General features: G+C 50.8%; 2 protein-coding genes across 2 annotated transcripts; both read left to right on the plus strand.

The window, feature by feature from the left end:
* The first annotated feature begins 220 nt into the window (after positions 1-220).
* Ms4a15 (membrane spanning 4-domains A15) lies at positions 221-7,626 on the plus strand. Its single transcript, XM_052173049.1, has 6 exons — positions 221-455; positions 1,810-1,932; positions 4,535-4,591; positions 5,210-5,302; positions 5,863-5,976; positions 6,739-7,626. Exons 1-6 carry the CDS (start codon positions 231-233, stop codon positions 6,853-6,855), a joined length of 729 nt encoding a protein of 242 aa, XP_052029009.1. The 5' UTR covers positions 221-230; the 3' UTR covers positions 6,856-7,626.
* A 4,019-nt stretch (positions 7,627-11,645) lies between these two features.
* Positions 11,646-18,367, plus strand: Ms4a10 (membrane spanning 4-domains A10). The gene is made up of 7 exons (XM_052165969.1): positions 11,646-11,819; positions 12,136-12,255; positions 13,235-13,291; positions 15,201-15,332; positions 16,334-16,444; positions 16,984-17,054; positions 18,214-18,367. Exons 1-7 carry the CDS (start codon positions 11,646-11,648, stop codon positions 18,365-18,367), a joined length of 819 nt encoding a protein of 272 aa, XP_052021929.1.
* The last annotated feature ends 298 nt before the right edge of the window (positions 18,368-18,665 follow it).

Raw genomic sequence — 18,665 nt, forward strand, 5'->3', positions numbered from 1 at the left:
TTCAGAGTCAAGAGCCCAAAAAGCCTAAGATCCGAGTCAAAAAAAGCCAAGAACCCACTTCGCTTCTGTAGTCTCTTCTTTTCCTAGCTCTGAGAATTTGGGTTCCAGACCTCAGTAAGCAAGAGCCGGGAGATACGCCATTTATTAATCGACAGCCTTAAACATATGTGTGATCACTATTACTGTCTTATTATCTCCTGAGCCTTCATCCCCCAGGCTCTCTGAACACGATGTCTGCACCTCCTGCCAGCAATGGTGTGTTCGTTGTCATCCCGCCCAGCAACGCCAGCGGCCTCCGCCCGCCTCCAGCCATTCTGCCCACCTCCATGTGCCAGCCTCCAGGGATCATGCAGTTCGAAGAGTCACCGCTGGGGGCGCAGGCGCCCAGAGCCACCCAGCCACCTGATCTTCGGCCAATGGAGACGTTCTTGACTGGAGAACCCAAAGCTTTAGGGGTAAGGGCAGCTTGTCGTGTGACTTGAGACAAAATTGCTGGGCGGAGAGGTGGAGGCAGAGCACAAGTGTGAGAATTCATTCACGCACTAAACAGACAAGGATTCCCTTTCTCCTTGGAACTCACCCAATAAGTCAGTAAATAAAGGACCAGCACTCCAAAGAGGATTAAGAATGATGGATGGGGAACCGCGACTCTAGCAAAGACAGAAGTATCCCTCTGGGGAGACGACATTGAGGCTATAGCTTACGTATTAAAGCCTGCCCAACAAGAGCGGGATGGGCAAAAGGATGGGTGAAGGGTAGGATTAGCTATAATGAAGACTAGCAAATGCAAAGGCCCTGAGGTGGGATGGGTGTGGCTTGTCAAAGGAAGATACAGAATACTGACATGGCTGGAATGTAAGGAGTAAAGGAAGGGCTGACAAGGGAGGAGAATGAAACGACGGGCAAGAGGCCAACTCCTGTAGAGCTGACAGCCCAAGAAGTGCGGCTTCCAAGCCCTTCTCCCATCTCGAAAGGCCTTAGATAACAGTCTCTAAGAAGGAATGAAACAGAGATTAGTAGATGGTATAGACAGACGAAAGACAGATAGATGGTAGATGAATAAGATTGATTAAGAGGATAAGAGGTGGATGGATGATAAATAAATATGATTGGTAGATGACAGATAGGATGGATAAATAAGATAGGATAAATATATAGATAAGACAAGTAGTTGATAGAGTATATAATATATAATAGGTGGCGATTGATGGATAAGATAGATAATAAATTTTAAGGTTTTTAAAAATTAGTGATGGATAGTAAGCATGTAAATTGCTAAAAACCCAAAAATAGCAGAACTTACCACAAAGCCACACTTCCCAGAGAGGCCCCACCCTTAGGAAAACCATCCAGCTTCTGGGAATGTTTCCATGGTGTGCTGGTAAATAGAAGAAAGGGAAGGAGTTGAAGATAAGAGGGGGCGGGAGGAAGAGAGGTTGGAAGAAAAACAAGTGGAAATGCCAGCCAGTGGAAGCAGTGCGGCCCCACCCCCGGGATGGGCTACAGAAAGACAACAGGAAGAAGGCAAACTAGGCATTTGGTACCAACGTGCTGAGAGTCATGGAACCAAGGCTAAGAAAATCAGAAAAGCACCTCAGAGCTGTGCTTGACAACCCCCAGTGGCAAATCCCTCCTGGCCTGGAGCTCCTCCTAGTCTGAGGAGAGCTGGTTCTGTCTTGGTTAAATGTCTGGCCTCAGTCTCCAGATCATTCCCCAGGAGCTGTGGAAAGCCGGGCTTGCCCGACAGCAGAGGGCGGTGTGGAGCTCGCGGCCCCAGGTCCGTGGCCTGAGCCTTTCTGCTTCCCACAGACGGTGCAGATCCTGATCGGCCTCATCCACCTTGGCTTCGGCAGCGTCCTGCTTATGGTTCGACGAGGCCACCTGGGGATGCTCTTCATCGAAGGTGGCGTCCCCTTCTGGGGAGGAGCTTGTGTGAGTGCTGGAGTAGCCATCCTCCGCTAGGGAGTGGCCTGGCCCAGGTCACCTCACCCTGCCCGACTCCCAACATTTTCCTAGCCATAGCCCATCCTACGTTAGAGTTTTACCCACCATACTGAGGTGGGACTGATACTTATCACTCACCCTAAACCTCAACCTGACCCACCCCCCAGCAAACAGGCAGAGTTCCACCAGAAACTATGGGTGAGGAGCGAGCAGGCCAGGGTCCCAATCACACCTGGGCTACCTGAGTTCTAACCCCACAACCATCCCCCCCCCCCCAGAAACCCCTCAGCTCCCTCCGTGGGCTCCAGCCCTACCTGAGCTGATCCCCAGGGAGTCTCCCTGCCCTATGTCTATTCTTCTGGTCATACCTGACCAGAGAACCAAATGAGGGCGTCCTTGCCTGCTCTGAGGTTGCTCTGAGAGAGAGAGTTTGCAGGATGGCACTGCTGCTGTGCCTTACCAAAGGTGCCATCGCCTCTGGTAATGGGAAGCCTCCAGCTATCTCCAGGAAGCACGGGCTTTCGGGTGAGCTTAATGGGGTCTTTGTTGAAGCTCTGCGGTGCGTGACGGTGGAATCCCCTCTGCAAATCCCAAACTATCTCAGCAAGAGCTCAGAAGCCCCTAAAAGTGGAGTTCTGAGATGCCAGCATTGCTGGAACGTCACGGCTAGAGCTAAATGTCTGGGAACAAGCTCTCCGCCCTGCTTCTAGTAGCCCACAGTGGGCGGGGGGGGGGGGGGAAGGAACACGCTGACATGCTGGCAATCAGGAATCTAAGGAGGGCAGTGCCTTGGCAAGAAACAAAGGTAGCGCTGTTCTTTAAGATCCCTCCTTTTTCAAAATCTGTCACAAAATGCGTGCCATTCCCGTGGTGGACAGGGTAATAAACAAAAGCCTGAGAGTGGGTCTCGAGAGACAACAGGGTCCCGAGGCCATGGCAGGGCATGTGTGACTCCAAATCCAGTCATTATCTTAGAACTTCCCAGGGCTGGGGAGAGAGGTCGGTGTGTAACGCACTTGCACGGCAAGAGCGAGCGAGGGCTTGAGTCCGTGCCTCCTTCCCCCTTGTCAGAAGACAAGCTGGGCTTGGAGACCCAGAGCTGGAGAAACAACCACTGGCCACCCTGCCCGCGACTCACCGGCCAACCACCTGGCATGATCAGTGAGCCCAAGTCCACACAAGATGTAGTACCTCAAAACCCAAAGTGGGCAGCTCCTGAGTGACACCCAAGGTTGACTCTAACACAGAGGCACCATGCACAAGTACACACACACACATACACACACACACAGAGGCATGCATGTACAAGCACACACACAGAGAGAGGCATGCATGTACAAGCACACACACACAGGGGCACCATGCACAAGTACACACACACACACACACACAGAGGCATGCATGTACAAGCACACACACACATGGGGGCACCATGCACAAATACACACACACACATACACACACACAGAGACATGCATGTACAAGTACACACACACACAGGGGCACCATGCACAAGTACACACACACACAAACACAGAGGCATGCATGCACAAGTACACACACACACACAGAGGCATGCATACACAAGTATACACACACACTCACACACTCAGAGACATGCATACACAAGTATACACACACACAGAGGCAAGCATGCACAAGTATACACACACTCACATACTCAGAGGCAAGCATGCACAAGTATACACACACTCAGAGGCAAGCATGCACAAGTATACACACACTCAGAGGCAAGCATACATAAGTACACACACATACAGAAGCACATATACACAAGTATACACACACAGAGAGGCATGCATGCACAAGTATACACACACACACACAGAGGCATGCATGCACAAGTACACATACACATACAGAGGCACATATACACAAGTATACACACACACACAGAGGCACACATGCACAAGTACACACATAGGCATGCATGCATAAGTACATATATACATACATATAGAGGTATGCATGCACAAGTATACACACACATACACACACACACACAGAGGCACGCATGCACATGCCCTCACATGCACATGAGAGAAAGATCTCTTCATTTTATGTTCATGACACCCAACTGCTACTTGGTAAATATTTGTTGAGTGAATATTTGATGAAAAGGTGAATGCACTGTGACACTTTAGTAATACAATGCCAACAAAATGTGTGCTAGTAAACCATGGCTTGAAGTCTCAAGGCAGAGGCCTCTTTGAGTGTTTGTTTTTGTTGTTGTTGTTGTTTATTTGTTTGTTTTCTGAGACAGGGTCTCTGTGTTACCCTAGCTGTCCTAGAACTCACTATGTAGAGCAGACAGGCCTTGAACTCACAGAGGCACTTGCCTCTGCCTCCCAAGTGCTGGGATTAAAGGCATGTGCCACCATGCCCAAGGACAGGGGCCTCTTACAGAACCCCTAAGACATTTTAGGAATCCAAGATGCCTGGCCAGGCTGCAGCCAAGGAAGCTGATGGTCCTCTACCTGTTACCTTCTCAATGGGACCTAGGTCTGATGTTCCCTGCTCAGTGTCTCAGCCAAAACCCATCGGGGCTTCCTCTTCCTTCCCCACACAGTTTATCATCTCTGGGTCCCTCTCCGTAGCAGCTGAGAGGAACCACACCAGTTGCCTGGTAAGTCTGACTAGACACAGAGAACCAGGGATGGGGACGGTGCCCACTCCCCTAGGTGTCACGCAGGGCCCTGCTCCCATCTGCTCCCTCATTTGGCTCATTCAACAAACACTCCTTGGGGATTTTCTAAGTGTCCACAGAAGGAATTTAAACATCCACATACAGAAGGGGGAGATGGAACACTTGCAAAATGCCACCCAAGGAAGATGGTAAGGGTCTGGAGATAAAGTCTTCACAGACATTCAGAGCAGGCAGACGCAGGGTCCCCAGGAGAACAGCCACCAAGTTGTCTTAGTGGGTGGGCCTGGCTGGGGGAAGGCAGATGGGAGCAGGGCGTGGCAGATGCATGCTTATAACATGTCCCAGGAAAGCCACTAGGAGGCTTAGCCTCCCTCCCAGAAGCTCCCAAGAAGCTGGAAGAAGTGAGGGAGGCATTAGGGCTCTTCTTGGGGTCTCCTGGGAGGAGGAGAAGAGAAAGAATGGGGAAAAGGAAAACCAGCCTCCTACAATACTCATGACCCCAAGCCCCCGGGCCAGGAAGGAGGGTGTGGGAGACTGGGCACAGTGGGTGTCCTTTCTCTGCTTTGCCTCTTCTTGGTGTTCCTCTCCCTCCCACAGGTGAGGAGCAGTCTGGGTACCAACATCCTCAGTGCCGTGGCAGCCTTCGCGGGGACAGCCATTCTTCTCATGGACTTCGGTGTCACTAACTGGGTGTGTTGGCAGACGTCCCAAGGGCTGATAAACCCAGAGAGATGGGGCTATAGCCAGGCCTAGGGAAGACCAAGAGTCTGCTGTCCTGGGCTAGTTACAGAGCCTGCTGCTCCAATAGATCTCACGAGTGTTCTGACACCTTGGCCCTACCCCAGTGTCCAGTGGGGAAGGGAGTGAGGAAGGAGGTGGGGAAGGGGTGGGGAAGGGGTGGGGAAGGGGGTGGGGAAGGGGTGGGGAAGGGGGTGGGGAAGGGATGGGGAAGGGGATGGGGAAGGGGTGAGGAAGGGGATGGGGAAGGGGGTGGGAAAGGGCGTGGGGAAGGGGTAGAGGGGTGGGGAAGGGGTGGGAAAGGGGGTAGGGAAGGGGTGGGGAAAGGGTGGGGAAGGGGTTGGGGAAGAGAGATGAGACCCGGTAGAATGGGAGGAGTGGGACCCAAGGCTGGAATCAGGAAGGCTGGATCCAGGTACACCCCTGCCTCTTTCCTGGTAAAGTTATTCTTGGTCCAGGGGTCTCTTTACTTTTAAACGCTGTTTGCCTTGACTGTGGATTTGTGTTCTCAGGATGTGGGCAGGGGCTACCTTGCCGTGTTGACCATCTTCACCATCTTGGAGTTCTTCATTGCTGTCATTGCCACCCACTTTGGGTGCCAAGCCACCCGTGCCCAAACTAACGCAGTGAGTGCTCTCACACCACGTCCAGAGCCCCCAAGGGAGCCTGTTATCTAGGAAGAGGTTATGCCTGCAGCCGAGCTGTGAAATGGGACTATTCAACCTATGGCCACAGGGGGCGCCAACTCTATTGGCAGAGCTGAGATCCTTCCGGAATCGGAGGACAGGGTTTGGGAGGGCGAGGAGCGCACCATACGCAGAGGTGCCCACAGACTGGCAACAGATAGACACATCAGAAAAGACATCTTGACTCAGTAGAAGTTAAGGTCATTTTTCCAGGGGAAAATATGAGACGATGGACAAAAAGAGCGTGGGAAGAGGGGGTTCTGATAGCACAAAGGCTTGCCTAGGCAGGAAACTGCAGCCAGGGGCTGGCGGGTGCTATTTAAGGTTGGTGCAGGAGGATGAACTAGATTCAAGGAGCCCAGTGAATGGCTACTAGTGTGGAAGCAGCCAGGGACCAGCTCGGGCAAGAACTAAAGAAGCCCCGAACTCAGCAGAGACTCCAGAAAGGAAATATCAGCTCACTAGCCCCTAGAGAATGAGGTTTTGTCTGCTTTACTAGCTGGAGTGTGTCCAAACACTAGCTCATAACTGACCCCAGAAAATGTTTGCTGAAATGTCAATTACACGATGTTTTTGTGTAAATGTTTTTATGTGAGCTGCTGTTCTCAGAATGTCCACAAGATGGCATTATTGCAACGCTCCCCCAAGACCAGAGACACCCAGAATTTGTTTGTTTGGTTTTGTTTTGTTTTTTCTTTGCAGTCTGTGATTTTCCTACCCAATGCCTTTGGCACGGATTTCAACATCCCCAGCCCAGCAGTCTCTCCGCCCCCTGCCTATGACAACGTGGCATACATGCCCAAAGAGTCATCGGAGTAGGAGATTGCAACGTCTGCAGGTTGGAGTCCAGGCTTCCCACTCTACCCAGCGTCTTTCCACCCTCACCTTGGCCGTTTCCGAGGCAGCGGTTCCCCAGCGAGGCTCTCCAAGCCACATGCACTGTGTCACTGAGTGAAGTGTTTCATCCGTTTCCCAAGTCCTCCAGTAGTGTCTTTCCAAAAAAGGCATAAAGCTGGTGTTCAGGGTGTGTCCTTAAACGCCACCCCACCCTCAGCCCTGTCACCTGAAAGACATCCCATATGCTCCTCAGCAGTCCCCTGCTCATCACGGGAAATCTTGGCTTCACAGAGGTTTCACGGGTCTGCCTTCAAGATCATTAAGCACAGAGACCTCAGAATGCTCCAGAATAAAATGGCATTTCAGAGGCACAGAGCTCTGGCCCTGTCACACAGCTCTGTCCTTTGTCATCTGCTGTTACACCTTTGGGATTTCATTTTCCCACCTGGAAACTAAAGAGTTAAACTGCATCAAGACTAATCCAGCACCTCTTGGTTCCCTGCTGTCCTTAGGTCTAAGGACATTTCTCTCCTCCACCCTGGAATCTCCTTCCCCTTATTTGTAACAGAAGATTGGTTTTGACTCTGGATCTGCCCACGTACTAGGACAGGAGGCTGCAGAGGAAACTGAACCACTCCATACTCCCCCAACCCTGCAGAAAAGCAGGAGAGGCCCCTGAGGGTTACCATGGGAACAGGCTGGTCCCCATAGAAATAAGAAGACATCTTCAGCCCAGTGTTTACAGGTCCTGACATATGGCTTGTGTCATCTATACTTTGGAGAAAAATAAACAGTGTGGCTTAGATTTTAGGTTGGTCTCAATGTGGTGGCTTTTGCTTTTTAGGCTTGGGTGTCTTCTGAGGGCTGCCCATGGTTAATCAGAGGTTCCGGTAAGTACCCCCATTGAGAGCAGGCAGAATATGGTAACTTCTTACAGTTAGGGACATCTCCATGCCTTGATTTCGATGATGGTCACATGGGTAACTGCATATATGAAAATTAACTTAAGCGGAGGCAGGGGAGATGGCTCCGTGGGTAGGAACCTGAGTCGGCATCCTCAGTGTGCACGCCAGTAGCTGGGCACGGGGGCACGAGTCTGTAATCCCAGCTCTGGAGAGGCACAGAGTGGGGGAACCCATGGGCTTGCATGGCCAGCGAACCTATCTGAATCAGTGAGCTCTGGGGTCCATGAGAGACCTTGGGTTCATTATAACTTTAAAACTAAGAGAGATTTGTTTCCCTCACTGTTCTGGAGATTGAAGGTCAAAGGTTCACATATAGTGGTGGCCTTCTGCCAAAGTCTAAAGGCGGCACAAGGCATCACTCAGCAAAAGACAGAAAGATCTTGCACACAAGTCCGATTTATCTCTGTTTCTGATAAATGTACTAGAATTCAACTACAGGCCCTCATCCTGATAGCCTTCTAATCCTTCATACCCCAAGGATACCCCCCTCAGCTGCCATCAGATTGAGTTTCTAATTGATGACAAAGAGGGTGGTAGTTCAGCAGGAGAATCTGTAGGAGGCGCTCTCACTACACCCGGAGCTCTTACTTAGCTCCCGATTGGGTCATTCCACAATTGTTGAGACTACACACTCAGAGGTGGGTGAGACAAAGAAACAAGTTCTTGGCTTTATTCCCACTATAAAGTCAGTTCTGCTCAGAGAAGGTGGGAAGCTTTGTAAAAAGCTGGGTTCTTATTTATTTCACTAGCACTGCCTGCTTTTAATCATCACACAAATGAAATTATATAGTATGTGTGTTTCTTTGTGTCTGACTCTTTTTACTGGATGAAATGTTAGAGATTTATCTGTAACATCTTGTAATTTTATTTTATTATTTTTAATACTACTAACATTTTGTTTTACTCTATCACTTTAATTGACTTACCTGTTGATGGATAGCCAGGTTAATTCCACTGTGAGGCAACATTAATAAAACAAACTTTCATGTACGCATGCGCACGTGTGTGTGTGTATACACACACACACACACACACACACACACAAACACAGTAAGAGGGCTGGAGAGACAACTCAGCAGTAGTTACGAGCACTGGCTGCTCTTCCAGAGGACCAGGTTTGATTCCTCCCAAGCAATCACATGCCGCATGGCAGCTCACAACTCTCAGTAACTCTTTCAAGGGGATCTGACCCCCTCTTCTGGCCTCTGCGAGTACCAGGCACGCATGTGGTACACAGATATGCGTACAAACAAAACAACCAGGCATGCATGTGGTGCACAGACACACATACAAACAAAAACAGTTGTACTTATTAAATAATAAAATCAGCCGGGCGTGGTGGCGCACATGCCTGTAATCCCAGCACTTGGGAGGCAGAGGCAGGCCGATTTCTGAGTTCGAGGCCAGCCTGGTCTACAGAGTGAGTTCCAGGACAGCCAGGGCTACACAGAGAAACCCTGTCTTGAAAAACCAAAAACAAAACAAAAAAACAAAAAACAAAAACAAAAACAAAAAAACCTTAAAAAAAAGTCATTTTTAAAAAAGGAAAGAAAAGTAAGATGGAGAATAATTGAGGAACACACCCAACATTGATCTCTGGCTTCAACATGTACATGTGTGCACACTCACACATACACACAAACACACAACCATAAACATACATGCATGGGTAGAGGAACAGATGTACACATGAATAAGACACACACACACACACACACACACACACACAGACACAGACACACAGACACACATACAAATTTACCTAACTGAAAATGCTTCATACACTTTAATATATATATATATTAAATATTAACAATTAAATGTGTATTCTCCGTTTTAAAAACTGGAGAAAAGATAGATAGAAAAACCACAGTAGTCGTCTAGTTCTGCATGCTACAGACTGGACAGCTTGAAGCTACACATTGCCTGTCTCACCATGTCCACAGTCAAGATCCAGACACGCCTTTGATAACTTCTCCTCTGTGAGTCACATGGGCTGCAAGCTTGGTGGTGGGTGGACTTCAGTCTCAGGGCTTCCTGCGACTTGTGGTCACATGACCATACCTTTTAAACCCATATCTGTTCGAGATAAACACCACCAAGCTTACACAGATGACAGTACATCTGTCCTGCTTACCACCAGAGATCAAGAACAACCAAGAACTTAGGATGACCCTGGCTAATTTGAGGAGGGACACAAGGGGGGGAGGGAGCAGAGTCATTGTAACTACTGGTGTGGATACTTTGACTTGCAAAAAATTAAGAGATTCTTTTAGGGACCAGAAAGGTGTCTCAGAAGCTAAAGTTGCTGCACAACAACCTGGTAATAGCAGTTCAAGTCCTTAGCACACGTGTAAAGGTGGAAAGAGAGAATAAATTTCACAAAGTCCTCTGACCTACACACACTCACACAGACACACAGACACACATACACACAGACACACATCAATCACATACGCACATCAACCACACACACAAATAAAAATTTGAAAATTTTAATAATCAAATCATTCAAACGCTGCCTCCACCAACGTGACAAATGCCTTCATTAGTGCATATATTGTCTGAAATGTCAGCACTGCACCAGTAATTGTCTCGGCTGTTGGAGGGAGACGAAGGAAGGAGACTCAGATTTTCACCTGCCCAAGTTTGGAAGCCGGGTGGGTTTGAAGGATCCAGTCCAGACGTGCATCTCTGATTACCTGGGAGTGTGAGTGAGCAAGGGGTGGGTCCCAGAAAGAAAAGAATCCAAAGTCTAAAGCCATAAAGGCATTCTGATTTCCACCGTGGTTCTGTGCTGGAGCAGCTCTGGGTGGTAAGTCACAGCTGAAGCCCACATCAGAGGTCCCTGGGCCAGGTGAGTGTCCCCTCTCCACAGCAGAAACAAACAGGGGAGGGTCGTCAGGGCCTCCGGTGGGGTCAGTAGCTCCAAGCAGGAGTCAGAAGGAAGCAACGAGCTTCCCATCCTGGAGATTAGATTGGGATCTGTCTTAGCAGAGAACCAGACAAACGCCTGGTGAGATTCGGGCTGTAGGGCAGGTATCACTAGCTTTTATTACTAAACTCTAACCTCTACCCCTGGCCCAATTAATCCTCTCAGCCCACCCGCAGGCAAGCACCAGTGTTCCTGTGTGTCCATAGAAACAGATTTAGACACTGAGATGCAGAAGTAGAACCAGGGTTAGGCCCAGCCTGTCTGCTTGGAAGACTCATACTCTGGCCCACTAAAAAGCTGAAGGATCCTCCTAGCTCTGTCTCTGCCTCCCACAGCTAAGGAAACAGCAGATATTTGCAGAAAGTCTGAGGCTGAGTCTAAATCACCAAGACCCTAAGGTTCCTTAAGATACCAGACAGCTGGGTCTGTGGCTCTTCACCTAGCTGAGCCTGGGAGAGGAGACCAAAAAATTTTCCCTCTGCTCCTCCCATCCTGCCAGTCTGCCTTCACCCCAGGGCAGTCTGCCCCATCCTGGAGGTAAGGTGGGCAAGGCAACAGGGCACAAGCATTCTGTAGGTTCATTACCAACCACGGCTTTAAAAGACGGACTGCTGGAAAAACCTAAGCCCAGGAGAGGAGGTTTGAGGAGGGAGGAATAAGCACTATTGAGGAGCTAGCAGCCTGGTGTAGTGCTGTAAGAGAAAAAAAAAAAAGCCTTGCTTTACCATCTGGAAACAAGCTACTGGACAAGACCACCACTGTCCAGGGCGCAGAGGTGACAGCAAGAGTTGCATCCGAGCCTCAGACACAACAAGCTCAACCCTAACAAGGCCTTCTTCTTAGTCTACAGCCAGGGTTCCCTGCCAGAGTCGATGGCTGGACAAGCTCCCGCAGTGATTCCCAGTAGTGTTACTGGAGAAGTCTCTCGATGGCAGAACCTAGGACCTGCCCAACCTGTACTGAAAGTGGCCCAACCCCAGCATCTGGTTCCAGATGTGCACCTTGAGAAAGCCCTAGAGGGACGCGACCTTCTGCAGAAGTTGGGTGTGAGTAGGGAGGTGACACCTAGGGAAGAGGTTAATGGCGGGGAGAGCCCCCAGCTCCCAGTTACACTCATCCTAAAAGTGAAACATATGCAGCAGGGAGGCTGGTGCTTTGTGGAGTGTGAACAGGGCCCAAGATGCCAGTCATGCCCTAAGTGGGGTTTTGACATCCTTGCCTGTCCCTCCAGTGGGCCCTGGGGATGACCAAGACCCCTGAGAAGTAAGGAAAGGAACTCCCACCAGCAGGTCCAGGTGCTGGTAGGTGTGCAGGGCCAGCCGTTTGCCGCCTCATTTTAGCTACTTCTGGCTTCCCACCCAGGGCTTTCACATCGCCATTGCTTTTGCACACCTGGCCTTTGGTGGTTACCTGGTCTCCACAGTCAAGGATCTGCACTTGGTGGTATTGAAGTGCTGGTATCCATTCTGGGGAGCTGTCTCTGTGAGTAAGAGCCCGAATCAGTGGGTACAGGGGTACACGGGGCCCCTGGGAGGCCCTGGTGCTGGGGGCTGAGTACAGCCAAGAGGCACAGAGAGCAGGTCTGCCCGCCTCCACCTTCCCTCTCTGTGTTCCATCCCCTCAGTTACACTGTCCTTGGCTCCTTCCTGAGAGTGCCTGCCACTGTGGGCCTGAGGACCCTCCTTTAAATGACCGTGTATGTTGGGTAGAGAGAAGAGCCGGTGTGAGCTAGGTTCACAAGGCTTCTGAACACCCGGCCTTTTGTGGCCAGAGCCTTTCACCACTCTTGAGCTCTTTGTGCAGCCACACACAGCTGTGATCCACAACTCCTGCCTTCCAGGGCCATCAACCAGAATGAGAGGCGGTATGGGACTCACACGCGCACGCACACACACACACACACACACACACACCATTCCCCCAGAAGAACCACGCTCCTCCAGGACTCCAGGCACTGTCCTAGCCCTGGATACTGCCTTCACACTTAGCCCCAGCTCCATAGTGTCCTCTTGGGCAAACGTCTTCACCCCCATCCCCAGCTTCCCATCAGCCCTCCAGCCCCACTGCCCCAGCTTGGCATTCCTGCTACAGTAACAGGTATTTCTACACATGAGGTGCCTAACACCCCGGGCTCCCCAGGATGGGCACACAGCAAGGATTCAGCACACATATGCAAGATAGATTGGAAACACCCTAGGCCTCAGAGCCAGAAGCAATGTCCTCCCTAGTACGGGAGCACGGTTGGCTCCTGTGACCTAGCTGCGACCCGCACGAAGTCCGGAGGTTTGTGCCTTCCATGGGTAAGCGCACTGAGGGCAGAGGCTGGCGAGGGCTTGCTCTGTCCAAGTGTGTCCTCTACCTCACCTGCCAACAAGGGTCTGTTTTCTTAGAGAATGAGGGGGACTCTGGGGTCTCAAGGCACGTCGACTCCTCTCCTTTGATCTCTAAACCTGCTCTGCAGTTTCTCGTTGCAGGGTTCTTAGCCATGGCTACAGTGACATTTCCCAAGACCTCTCTGGTGAGTTGGCACCTTGAGATCCTTCTCTCAAAGCCAGGGAGAGGGACAAGGGCATCTGCATGCAGGGGTGACCCGGAATGCATCTTCAGGATATAGGACGCATCTAAGAGGCTCCAGGTGACTAGAGTTGACAGGGAAGAAGGGGCGCCCCGCCTGGAGCTCCTGCCCTCTCAGGAACAGCTTCAGGAATGCACCCCTCCTTCTAGAACAAACCTTGGCCTCTTTATTCATTGCTTTTTCAAGATGCCTGACAGAGAGTGACTCAAGGTTTAAGCGGGTACAGGCGACCGTAGTGAGGGTGACTTGGCAGCAGGAGCAGGAGGCTGCTCGCTCACTCACGTCTGAGTGGATCAGAGAGCAGAGAGATGAACACCGTGCTCATCTGACCCCTCCCCCACCAACAGGATCATGCTACCTGCTTTTAGGATGGGTCCTCTCTCATCAGTCAAACCTCTCTAAATACCGTCACAGACACGCCCAGAGGCGCGTCTCCTGGGTGATTCTAAATCTACTCAAGTTAACAATGAAGATTAGGCATCATGGCTTCCTTCCAAATCTGTCAAATCTTTATTCTTCCACAATTCCATGGATATGCATTGTATATTTTGATCATATCTCTGCTCCCATTTTATCCTCTTATGCCTTCCCCCCCTCCCACCAAACCCTTCCTTCCTCCCTCAGCACTCAAGTCCCTCTCCTTCTTTCATTTCTTTGTTTTGTTTTGTTTTGTTTTGTTTTGTTTGAGGGTTTGTGTCCCATTGTGTTTTAATTAGTGTCACCTACATGAACATGGGTGGAAGTTATTTACTTGAGCCAGGACAATCTACCCCTGCCTGCACCACTGAGAAACACGATGATGTCTCCTCCTCTCACAAACCTAACTGCCTATCACTCTTCAGAGCAAATCTAGCACATTTTGACCTCATTCGTGGCATGGCAACTTAAACCCCTAAGCCATCAGCCCGAGGACCACCTGGCTCTGCATCCCTTCCCCAGGTCCTAAAGCAGATTCTCGATAGCCCTCAGGTCCTCACCTTCTCCACCCCACGCCCTCTCTTGGTGTCTACTTCTATCCCCATCAACTGTGATCTGGAGAAGTCATCCCACACTCTCCCCTCAGCACAGCCCAAGGGTTTGATTCTGGACTTTAGGTCCTACCATGACCTTGAGCTTCTTGAGGGTTATAGAGAATGGGCACATGACCCAGCAGGGGCAGGAAATGCCTGGCAGAGACCTGTCTGACGGTGGGCGAGGGGCCTGTTTCAGGACCCCAGCGGGATAGATAGGGAGGAAGGAAGACCCTAGGGAATTAAGGGCCAGAACCCTCGGGGCTGGAGAGATGGCTCAGCGGTTTAGAGCACTGGCTGCTCTTCCGAAGGTCCTGTGTTCAAATCCCAGCAACTCACAACCATCTGTAATAAAATCTCTTCTGGGGTGTCTGAAGACAGCTACAGTGTACTCACATAGATAGATAGATAGATAGATAGATAGATAGATAGATAGATAGATAGATAGATAGATAGATAGATGGATAGATAGATGGATAGATGGATAGATAGATAAGGGGCAGAACCCTTTCAGGTTCTTCTTGCCCTTCCCTGTGCCGTCCTCTGGATGTTAGACTCTGAGAGCTGGTGAGTCTGGTGTAGGATGGCCACTGGGAAGTGTGTCGTGATCCATCTTTCTTTAGTAGAAGCCTCATGCATTTGACAGCACCTCCTGATCCTTCCAATGTATCCAACAGAGGATGAGCATGCCAGGGCCCTTCCCAGCAATCTGGGCCTGGTATGTTAGCAGAGCCTCCAGATGGGGGTGAGAGCGTCACGATTTCCTGGAAGGAGGGCGAGGGTCCTTGAGTTGGATCACTAAGCTTTGGTCGCCGGCTCTAACTTTTCAACTCTGCTTGCAGAAGAGTCTGTGTGTGCTGGCAAACGTCACCAGCTTGTTCTGCGCACTGGCCGGCTTCTTTGTCATGGCCAAGGACCTCTTTCTGGGCAGTCCTTTTCCATGGCCAATCTGGAGACCATACCCGAACCATACAGTGAGTTCCCCTCCCCTCACGAGTCCTCTGAGCCCAAGGAGGGAATAGCCTTGAGCTCAGCTGAGAAGAAGCAACCAATGCTCAGAAAACCTGTCCCGGAACCAGGCAGCACCGCCAATCTACACACCTCCCTCTGGAGGCAAGGTGGGAGCGGCATGGTTGGCCTTCTCATGAGTCCACAGCAGGAAACTGTCCAGTCCTCCTGTTACACATGGGAAAACTGAGGCTCAGAGAGAGGGAATACCCTGCCTGGTGCTGAGCAGCGAGGTGACTGCTAGACCACACCCCAGAACTACTGATTCCACAGCTAAAGCACCTCCTACCAACAGCCTTGCAGAATGGGCTACGTCCTATTTGCTGCCCCCATCTTATGGGAGTGAACACTGAGATTCTAAATGGATAAGTTAGTGGCCAGAGGTCATGCACCAAGTCCAGGGTACAGTGAAGGCTTAAAGTCTGGTCTGCAACAGCCAGCCCCGTTCTCATTCACCATCACTCCTCTAAGCAGGAGACACACCGCCACTCTAGGGCGCCTCTCGGCCAGTTCCAAAGTGACTCAAGTTGCATCCGCACACATGCTTCCCCGGTGCCTGTAGATCTCTTCCAGGAGATCCACCTGTCAGGGCCCACAGCCATCACAGCCTGGTGGGTGAGGGGTCAGGAACTTTGCCCCAGTGGCTCTCAGCTCACCCCACGCCCATCCCCCTATAAAACACACTTTCTCTCTACATCTAGGCAACTCCATCCACTGAGTAGAGTTGCCCAGATGAGCCTTAGGGCCACTGCCAGTTTTCCCAGGGACTTGAGAGACTCTCTGGTCGTCCTGCTTCAGGAAACACTGACCTAACCCCCCATGCGCCCAGCATTGGGCATGGGACATAACGGACACTGTCCCAACCCCTCAGAATCCCTCCCTGCCCTCTGAAGGGAGCAGAAGCCCTGCTGTTTCTCCTGAGGCAACAGGCAAGATACCCTATCCTTCTTCTTGTCATTCCCCGCAGATCTACATCCAAAGACTAGAGATGGCTCTGTTCTGTTTCGCCTTCCTGGAGATCTTCCTGTCGGGGCCCACAGCCATTACAGCCTGTAGGATGGACCGCCTGTATGCAGAGGTGAGGCCTTCCTGCAGACAAACCTTTGGGGCATGGAGACAGGTTAGACAGCAGAGAGCTCAGAATGGACAGGCAGCAGGCAAGGCTCACAGGCTGGGCACATAGGAGACATGAAGCACTGCATTGATCTGCATATAATTATATAGGTATGAGCCCTAATGACACAGATAAACGTAGCCTTATTTCAACTTCTTTCAGACAGGTGTGTACTTGCCACTACACAGTTGAGTAAACCGAGGCTTAGAGAAATCACACCATCTCCTAAAGCGAGAGCAGCCCAGCCCACGTTGGGATAAGCAACTTGCCTGCAGTCAATAGGACTCTGGAGCAAATCTAGAACTCCAACCCTACCACCTAACCCCTGTGGATCTTTCTCAGTCAGTGTTGGGAAGATGTTCACACATAGACAGCTAGAAGTTCCCTCACCACACCTCATGGAGAGCTTGAGATGCAGAAAGTGACCCTGCCAAGACACGCTTCATAAAGAACTGGTCGTACCATGGACTGGACCAATAAGGACAGGGATTTCTCTTTTGCAGGACAAGGATGACACCCCTCTCATTCCTGACACACCTGTGGAACTTAAAGGTCTATCACTGGGGCCACCACCATCCTCAAGGTAACACACAGCATGAGCAAAATCAGAGGTGAAGGGGTTCTCATCCTGGCCTTCTCTCTCTCTCTCTCTCTCTCTCTCTCTCTCTCTCTTGGTTTTTTGGACTTTGGTTTTTTTGTGTTTTTTTTTTTTTCCGAAACAGGGTTTCTCTGTATAGCCCTGGCTGTCCTGGAGCTCACTCTGTAGACCAGGCTGGCCCTGAACTCAGAAATCCGCCTGCCTGTGCCTCCCAGAGTGCTGGGATTACAGGCGTGCGCCGCCGCCGCCACCACCACCACCCAGCTACCATGGCCTCTTCTCCCTGGCTTAGACAAGGGCTAGTTCCCCCTGGGAAAGGGACAAACTGATGTTTCTAAAACAATTCACCAAGGAACAGGTGGTGGTCCCCTCCCTATACTATCCCAGACCCAGATACCTCAGTGCCTGAGATACCAGCCTCCTCTACTGAATCAAGGTAGAACCAGATGTGCTCCTTGCCCACCCCCAGGGTGGCTCTTAGGTGACCCCTGCACACTCCCAGCCTCCCACCCACAGGTATACAGTGGCTGCCCATGGCTGGAGTGGATGGCATAGGCTATGTCTAGGATAGTCATGAATCTGAATCACTGGGTTACTCCAAACAAGCCAGAGGAACATCAAACCAAAAACCACACAAGGTCTCTGTCTCTGGGACCTCAGTGTCTCCGTCTGTAAGTAGAGGAGAAGTGATGGCCATGACGCAGAGGCTCCCGAAAGCTCAGAAACGTGAGATTAGAAGTAGCGTTCAAGATGAAATCCTAGCCTGGGAATGCTAGACCTATTCATCCTAGTGGGAAAGTCAAGGAAAGGCCCTGCCTTCCTTGCTTCCCAGCCCTCAGTGGTCAGCGATCACTCACCAATCTGACTTATTTGAGAGCCACACTGGATTCCTTCTGTTTCTTTAAGTTAATTTGTTTCTTATGTTATTATAAGGGGTCCCTGTTTAGCAATAAAAACTTTTATAACCAAAGTAAGCCCCCAAATTAATAAACATGGTGAGACCGAATATCACCAGGTTCTCGGCCCCTCTGCCATGACCTCGCCTGCTGCCCTCAGCTCACCCTTGCTCTGCCGCAGCCTCCCTACGCTACCCTGAGATTCCCTAACACGCAAGCACACCCTGCCTCTGAGCCACAACCCAGGCTCTCCCTTTACTGGGACCCTCCGTCTCTGATACTGGCAGAGCTAACTCGGAGCCTTCTCGGGCCACCAGCTCTGGGCAGCTGCTGGCCTCTGACTCCTTCCGTCAAGCTCTGCCTCACACAGGCCCAAGGGCCTTGAGAATGTAGTCTAAGGCTGCTCCCCAGTAAGTGCTAGTGTAGCTCCAAGCTGAATTCCTGCCCCACTGAGGATGCACGGGTGGTTGTGGCATGGCCCTGGATCTCCCCAAGGAATGGAGGGTGGGGGAGGGGAGGTGTGTATATTTGAATGTACAACATCATCCCTCCTAGGTCAAGGGAACCCTAACCTCCCAGCAGCCTACGTACCACACAACCAGGGCTTGGGCATCTGGGTCCAGGGAGAGCTCAGTCCCGGCTATTGACTTGGAGAAACCATCAAATGTCCCTGCATCTATTTGGTTCTAAA

The sequence above is a fragment of the Apodemus sylvaticus genome, chromosome 1, assembly GCF_947179515.1.
Source record: "Apodemus sylvaticus chromosome 1, mApoSyl1.1, whole genome shotgun sequence".
In the NCBI taxonomy this organism is placed as follows: Eukaryota; Metazoa; Chordata; class Mammalia; order Rodentia; family Muridae; genus Apodemus; species Apodemus sylvaticus.